Here is an 8,533-nt window from a genome sequence, read left to right as displayed (position 1 = left end):
AGAAATGTGTTACCCCAATAAATAAAAATCAACTTTTTTGTTGGTTAATAAACCTCAATTTTTAACGTTTAAAGAAAAATTACTTTCAAATAGCATCATTTTCGGCCTTTTACCTTCATGTTGCATGATTTCATCATGTGAAATTCTAATTACCTGCAGGGGAGTTGGTCTGATGAAATCCGTTTTGAGAACGCTGCCCCCTTGCGGATATGATATTGATTGCACTCAATTAGGAACAGGACTCCCATCTGGTCAGTCGTACATAATTCATCATGGATTGATTGCATTTGATGTTTTTGCTGAATCATGTTGTTGGCATCCTCCTGGACTAAAATGACTTTGTTTCACTTTTTATTAGGTCCCAAAAAAACCATCATAATAACATTATATCAATAATATTAATACAGAAGTTGAAAAAAGGAGGAACAAAAATAAAATTGCTTTTGTGTCCACAGCCTCAAACAGGGAGTCGGTAAGGGGAGTTTGTCCTTCCGGAAACTCAGTCTGTTGGTTGGGGGCGGGGCAAAGAACAGCTGGGCGTGGCTTCAAGCTCGGGCGCAAAATCCAGCGCCAATCAGGAATGTGGTCGGTCGGTTTGGGGGCGGGGTTTTCAGAGGTAAAAGAGCTGAACGTCATCTATCTGTCTACTGTTGAGACATCTGAGAGGATGGAAGGGGGAGAAAAAAAAAATGTCAAGGCTGCTCTTATTGCATTTGTCCATTAGGTGGGGGCACACGTACCTGTTGGGCGTGCGTCTGCGTGTGCGTGTCAGGCCCGCGGCTGGCCAGGCGGCTGAGGATGTTCCTCTCAGACATCTGTAGACGGACGGCCACCGGCGGGATTCGGGCGATGGTCGCCGGCAGACGGGTCACGTCCGCTTTCATGTCGCTCAGGAGCTCCTCCAGCTGCTTCAGCACTGCAAGTGGTCACCGATGCAACGTTAACTACCTCAGAAGGACAGCGAAGTCGCCGACATCCTCCCCAAAAAACTTAAAATATGGATTTATTGTGTTGGGATTCATTGTCGGTTGAAATGGATAGACCGTGGATTGCAGCTAAGGAGATACATACTGTATGTGTATGTTTAAAAGAAATAAAATAGAAATTCAAAAAATATTTACTGCTTTTTTTTTTATATATATTTTCAAAGCTTTTTTTTTTTTTTTTTTTTTTTAAAATCAAAATTATATAAAAGTGAAATATTTTGTGTTTATTTTAGGGCTGTCAAAATTATCGCGTTAACGGGCGTTAATTAATTTTTTAAATTAATCACGTTAAAATATTTGTCGCAATTAACGCACTAGGCCCGCTCAGACAGATTTAAATGTCAGTACAGTGAAAGGCCAACTTGTTAATTGTGTTTTATGGTGTTTTTCCGCCCTCTGCTGGCGCTTGGGTGTGACTTGCATATGTTATGTGGCGTAATGTCGCCCTCTACTGGCGATTCAGTGCAGCTGATTATTTGGGTTTCGGCGCGCTTTTCTGACGTGATTATATGTCGACGCGAACTCACACTAATAGACAGTGCTATTCAGACCAGCTAACGTCCGCATCCAGTATTCAGTGGCAGTTCTCATAGCCCCATCACACTGTTTGTGTCTAATGCACCGCTTGTGAGTTATATTCCTCCTTTGTTTATATTCATGAGCATTAGATAGTTATGGATGATGTGTATATGAATTTGTTCACATATATGGTGAAATGCAGTTACATTGTTAGATGCTTGTGAGCTAATTGGCTAGTGCTACTGCTCAAATGGACACGTGTGTGTACATTTTATGTTATTTTGTGGTTTATGCAAGTTATTGACACATTGCCTTGTTATTTTCAGTTTTACAAAAATACAAGAAACGTGCTCCTGTCAAAAAGAGATGACTTCAGTAAAGCCCATGCAACTTTGCCACACCGTCTGATTTCTTTTTGGAACTTATGTTCGCTATCTGTCAATTTTTGTACTCACACACATTGAGGACAGAATAGGGCTACTAGATTATTTTTTGATTGAAAATTTTACAAATTTTATTAAAACGAAAACATTAAGAGGCGCTTTAATATAACATTTCTATAACTTGTACTAATATTCATCTTTTAAGAACTACAAGTCTTTCTATCCATGGATCACTTTAACAGAATGTTAATAATGTTAATGCCATCTTGTTGATTTATTGTTATAATAAACAAATACAGTCCTTATGTACCGTATGTTGAATGTATATATCCATCTTGTGTTGTATCTTTCCATTCCAACAATAATTTACAGAAAAATATGGCATATTTTATAGATGATTTGAATTGCGATTAATTGCGATTAATTACGATTAATTAATTTTTAAGCTGTAATTAACTCGATTAAAAATTTTAATCGTTTGACAGCCCTAGTTTATTTCAAGCTTATTTGGTTATTTTTTAACAAAAAAAAAAATGGAAAGAATTAAAAAATATATACTGCTTTTCTTACTTTTTTTTTTTTTTTTAATGTATTTTGTAATTTATGTATATATTTTTTTGTAATATATTGGTGTTATTTCCCAAATTTAAAAGTAAAAAAAAAATTATTAGGGCTGTCAAACGATTAAAAATTTTAATCGAGTTAATCACAGCTTAAAAATTAATTAATCGTAATTAACCACAATTCAAACCATCTCTAAAATATGCCATATTTTTCTGTAAATTATTGTTGTAATGGAAAGATAAGACACAAGATGGATATATACATTCAACATACGGTACATAAGTATTGTATTTGTTTATTATAACAAATCAACAAGATGGCATTAACATTATTAACATTCTGTTAAAGCCATCCATGGATAGAAAGACTTGTAGTTCTTAAAAGATAAATGTTAGTACAAGTTATAGAAATTTTGTATTAAAACCCCTCTTAATGTTTTCGTTTTAATAAAGTTTGTAAAATTTTCAATCAAAAAATAAACTAGTCGCTTGCCATTGTTGATGTCAATAATTACACAATGCTCATGCTTAAACCCATAAAATCAGTCGCACCCAAGTGCCAGCAGAGGGCGACAAAACAAACAAGTAACAAGTGGAAATTACACTGTGCTGTCATTTTAATCTGTTTGAGCTAAAAAAACCTTATTCTAGCTAATTTTATTTGACTGTCTTACTTTTATCTGATTGGTATCTGATTTTATCTGTGCTTGTGTCTGTTTTGCTTTTACTGTTTTATTCTTAGTCTTTTTCATTTTATTTATTTTCTTTTTTTGCCAATGTGCACTTTGAGATTTGTTTTTCAAATGTAAAGTGCGTTATAAATAAAACGCATTATTATTATTATTCTTATGTGCATTAAATGCGTTAAATATTTTAACGTGATTAATTCAAAAAATTAATTAACGCCCGTTAACGCGATAATTTTGACAGCCCTAAAAAATATATAATTGCATAAAAAGGTGCAAATTTACAGTTAACTCATTGGGTACCAGTGACTGCGACATACATCCAATAGCGTACCGGACAAATGCTATTTGTAGTGGGTCAACATGGACACACCCACGCATACAATCCATGTTATTACTGCTTGTTTTTCTGCCGGTAAGCTTTCAAAAAAAAGATCATGCAGAGAAAACACCGCCGTTATGGAACTTGTAGAAACAACTCTAGACCTTACGACATATGAAGGATGTTTTCTTCATACGTTTCCCGAAGCCAAAAACCCGGAGGAAAAAATGTGGAGAATGGACGTCCAAAAGACCAGTTTAACGCCAGCAAGGTGAAGCCATTCGCATTTCATATGCAAGTAAACATTTTGTTGGGGGCCATGGTCCTACAGAGGACCAAGAAGTAAGGTATTTTGATAGTTTTACTTATTTTTTAGCTTGGCGTTTTGCCGTGCTGCTTTTGTCTGACAAAGAATGACCTAAACAAAATTAAAATGATATCTGACTGCCACTGCTGTTACCTTTTCTGTTGTTTAAAAAAAAAAAAAAAAAACTAGTAAGGGAGAAGTGTAAATAAATTCGAGAATTAAGATTTGTTATTAATGAAAACATTTTAAGTGTTTGTTGGCTGTCACTGAGTAGCATTCACGCTTGCTACACAAAAATAGCAATGTAAATTACACCCAACAACGTTCAGACGTGTAAGACAACCAGAGAATATAATATATAAGAAAGACAGGTCATATGGTGGTAAAGGACAGATTGTTGAAACAGGAGAATGTCATTGTCAGTGGCGTAAGTCAATGCACACAAGAAAAAGGTGTCGATAAAAAGCTAACTCTGTATCAGGTTGGGTCTTTTTTCTGTCATTTTCAGCAATCGACACTCAGGCCATTCTCTAACTCAGTGCTTCTCAAATAGTGTGGCAGCCCCCGGGGGCGCAGAGCGATGCTGGGGGTGGCGCATGTGACCTTGGGGAAATACTTTTTTGCCGTACTAGAATAAAGTGTAACTGCAAATCCACTCAGTGGGTGGCAGTGCCGCTCTCATTTTCAGCGTGTGCGCATTATTTTTTAACCAAACAACAGCACGAAGCAAAGAGCACCGGAGATATGAAAAGCTAAGACAAGGAAATATGACAAAGCATATGTAATATTTGGTTTTGACTTTTAGTACAGTGGAAGACGAGGAAAACCCATCTGTTTACTTAGTCTAAACATGTTCGCAGCAGACAGCAGGAATTTTTTTCAGCGAAAACGTGCTGAATATCGCCAACAATTCTCCCGCTTAGTTTTACATAAGTAAACCAGCGAGCACTGTCAGCATCGTATGAGGTATATGCAAAATAACCCAACACCATTGCAAAGGAGATGAAACTGCTTGCAACAAAAATAAAAACTGTCCCTCCGTCCAATGACACTGTCGTTTTTGTTCTATTCATTTTTATTTTTTTTTCGGTCTGTTTGGCATATTATCCTGATGAGTTAATTTTGCAAATCAATTTGAATTTATTATTATTTATTGATTTTAATAAAATTTTAATTTTCAGTATCAAACGGTCAAACTATGTATCTTTTTGTATTTTTACAGTATAGATGGTGGCAGAGTTGGGGGGGGGGCGCGGAACTTATACGTCTTCCTGTGCGGGGCATGACAGAAAATAATTGAGAAGCACTGCTTCAACTGAACATTTGTATGTTCTTCCACATCTTTACCAGTGAATTTGGCACCAAGGACATCATTTTCAGACAGAATTGGTCGGTTTAGCTCAGTAAACATCTCGTTCTTACACCATTTCCATTCATTTAGCATTAGGGACACATGCGAGGTTGACCCGCCTAGCAACAATTGCTAACGTCATGAATAATAATGAGCAGAAGTGACATGGTACGCCTTTGATTTTAATTGGGAGGACTGACAGTGAATGCTCACGTTTTATTGTCATAGAATCAGGTTTATTTTTTTAACTTATAAGGCTAAATATCTCCTTAAAGGCAAGGTGATGCACTGGAAAATAAAGCGAAAGATTGCTAGTAACGTGCCTCAGGGCAGGCATGTTGATAGGCGCAATGTTTTCATCAAAGCTAACGCATGGACATTAACATGACGTCATAACCTGTTTTGTTAAGGCATCTGCTGTTAACGGACTGTCTGCTATTGACGGCGGTGAAAAGTGCTGAAGTGCAAACGTGGCCGACCTTTGTGCAGGACGGCGTTGGCCGGCTTGTTTCCCGACATGGACTCCTTGCTGAGGTGTTGGTGCGACTCGGCCAGGCACTCCACCTCGCTGAAGCGTGTGTTGAGCGCCATGGAGGGGTGCGACGGGTCCTCAGACATGTTGAGGTAGGCGGCACGGCGTAGCTGCTCCTCGATCACTAGCGCCTGCTCCAAAAGCTGGGGAAAAAAAAAAACATGTTTCATATTATTTTTTATGATTATTGTTAGGGTTGTTCCGATCATGTTTTTTTGCTCACGATTCGATCCCGATCGTTTTAGTTTCCCCGATCCCGATATTTCCCAATCAGTTTGCTTTTTTTTTTGCTCCCGATTCAATTCCAATCATTCCCGGTAATTTTTCCCGATCATATACATTTTGGCAATGCATTAAGCAAAAATGAATAAAACTCGGACAAATATATACATTCAACATACAGTACATAAGTACTGTATTTGTTTATTATGACAATAAATCCTCTAGATAGCATTTACATTATTAACATTCTTTCTGTGTGAGGGATCCACGGATAGAAAGACTTGTAATTCTTAAAGGATAAATGTGACTTTGTATATTGTGACTGAATATTGCCATCTAGTGTATTTGTTGAGCTTTCAGTAAATGATACTGTAGCCATTTAACTGTTCTACCCAAATGCATGATGGGAAGTGCAAACATGACTGTGCGTAGCGGCACCAACTGATATATCTTCTCTGCGTTGGGAAGTAACATAGGGTGTTAAGGAAAAGATCAACCACTACCGTTCTTCCCTACAATATTTCTAATTGTTGAGAGAGGGATTTTAAGGCTTTAGTCAATTAAAAAGAGGTTCCAGAGACGGCAAAAATTCTCTCTACTCATTTTACGCTGCCTGTTAGTTCTATATATAAGCAAAACGGTGCCATTATAGATTGAACGCGACAATGTGTGAGTGGGTGGGTCATGCAGCGCATGCTTTAATTGCATTAAATATTTTAACGTGATTATTTTTTTAAAAAATTACCGCCGTTTACGCGATAAATTTGATAGCCCTACTTTAAGCCAAAACTATAGACTCTGGATGAATGTAAAGACATTTTTTCTGTAACGTTAAATACAATTAGAAAACGATTTAATTAAAAAAATATGTATATATATTAAAAAAAGGCATGTCCGATAATTTTTTGCCGATCCCGATACTTTGAAAATGACGTGATCGGACCACATCTTTAATTATTGTATTTTATTATAATTTAGTTGTTAAAGATGGAGGAGCATGGAGAAAACAGAAGGCACCTGTGTGTCTACAATAGGTTTGCTTTTCACTTTAGTCTTTGCCCGAAGCAGTTCGTTTGCTTGCTATTTCTTTGTATTAGCTAGCCTTAATGCAGCCTACATTTCTCTTTTGAGAAGACATGCATGTCATTTTCCCTACTGTGCTACCTTGAATCTCCTGGCCAAGAACTTGTTCTTGATTTCCAGGAAGTTTCCTCGGTTCATCTCCCCCTTGAAGGGCTCGTTGAGGATAGCGAACTTGGCGTCGTTCTGGATGTCTTGCCAGCGAGCGTAGCCGTGTCTAAGGGGTGGCGCAGTCAAGATTCATACCGCACTTGAATGGAATTTGATGCCGGGGCGGACGTCAAAAGGATACTGTATGATTCCCGCCAGCAACCAGTAGTCGTGACGTCGGTGCCAGATTTCATTGGTCTTCTTAGTCACAGTGGCGGCACGCTCTTCGTTCTGCCACAACGAGTGGAGTTCTGGAAGGACAAAAGGTGGCGTGAAACCAGGGAAAAAATGTTTTTAAATTCACTGGGCGCTTACCCGTGAAGCCTCCGTCGGCGATGTTGAACATGAAGCGGCCCTTGGCTTTCTTCTTCTCCTCCAGGGCGGCGGCACTCTCCTTGGTGCCGTCGCCGTTTTGCAGTTTGGCTACCTCCTCGCTTTTCGGAGCCTCTTTATCGTCCTTGGCGACTGTCGACACAAGAAGCGGCGAGTTAACTCGTCGGTTGCCATCGACGACAACAAGACCCTTGTGTCAATGTGTTTATCGCCAGTAGACGTTCGGTCCATTTGAAGTGGGAGGGTGAAAGTGAATGAACATTCATTCGCAGCCATCTCTCCCACGTCAAACGTATTGGACGTCAAAAGAAGTCAATGGCAGTAAATGAGTTAAGTGTTTAATAAATGTCGACTGATATCACGGTAATATGGTCCCCCACTTCCCCTAAGATCGGCCGATATAATAGGATAACATATTCACTGTTTCTTTGATGTTCGGTTTTTTTTTGTAAACAAGAATTGACTTGAGGGTCTATTCTGACAAACTCTTTACAATTCAGGATTGGACATCTATTGTTGTCAATGGCACTGAAAGAAGAGAACATCCGAGAGAAGACATCATTAACCAACAAGGTGGCGCTACCTTTCTTGTCCTCTGGGGCAGGAGTCGTGTCCATCTTCTCTGGCTTGTCATCTGTAGGAGGAAAAAAAATACATATTAATAAAATCTGATTAACACATCGTTTGCTATTGACATTGCTAGACGTCCAATCTATTTGAAGTAGGAAGTTTGACGGCAAGTATTCTCCAATTTCTGTACAACGCAAATGTGACGTGGACTTTATTTTACCAAAAAACATGAAGTCGATGTAAATGATTTACTTCACAAGTGGCATTATTATCGTATTTCCACCTCGATAAATCTTTATTACAAATCCCATTGCCTGCCATTGACAATTCGTTCATTTGCCGCCATCCCTCCCACTAAGAAAGTTTCAAGGTATACCGTGGTATGAAAACTTTACGGTTCTTCTGTATTAACTATTTTATGTCCCAAAAATGCAAGGAGAAATTCCTTGCTTGCAGCTGCAAGGATCAACCCTCCTCCACTGGTTCTTGCTCAGTGTCAGTGAGTCAGTTGTGCTACACCAGGGGTGCC

At 38.4% G+C, this 8,533-nt stretch overlaps 1 protein-coding gene across 2 annotated transcripts in view; it reads right to left on the bottom strand.

Moving 5' to 3' along the window:
- Nucleotides 1–334: 334 nt before the first annotated feature.
- Nucleotides 335–8,533, bottom strand: part of chd4a (chromodomain helicase DNA binding protein 4a) — a 40,170-nt gene continuing 31,971 nt past the window's right edge. For both annotated transcript variants that reach the window (XM_057827656.1, XM_057827657.1), the window contains 7 exons: nt 8,018–8,068; nt 7,417–7,566; nt 7,244–7,352; nt 7,036–7,168; nt 5,597–5,792; nt 741–916; nt 335–659 (listed from right to left, as the gene is read on the bottom strand). In XM_057827656.1, the coding sequence (XP_057683639.1) occupies nt 645–659; nt 741–916; nt 5,597–5,792; nt 7,036–7,168; nt 7,244–7,352; nt 7,417–7,566; nt 8,018–8,068 (830 nt within the window). In that variant the 3' untranslated portion in view covers nt 335–644. The remainder of the gene's footprint in view (nt 660–740; nt 917–5,596; nt 5,793–7,035; nt 7,169–7,243; nt 7,353–7,416; nt 7,567–8,017; nt 8,069–8,533) is intronic.

Source organism: Corythoichthys intestinalis, chromosome 22 (genome assembly GCF_030265065.1).
Source record: "Corythoichthys intestinalis isolate RoL2023-P3 chromosome 22, ASM3026506v1, whole genome shotgun sequence".
In the NCBI taxonomy this organism is placed as follows: Eukaryota; Metazoa; Chordata; class Actinopteri; order Syngnathiformes; family Syngnathidae; genus Corythoichthys; species Corythoichthys intestinalis.
This window is presented reverse-complemented; position numbering and strand designations above follow the sequence as displayed.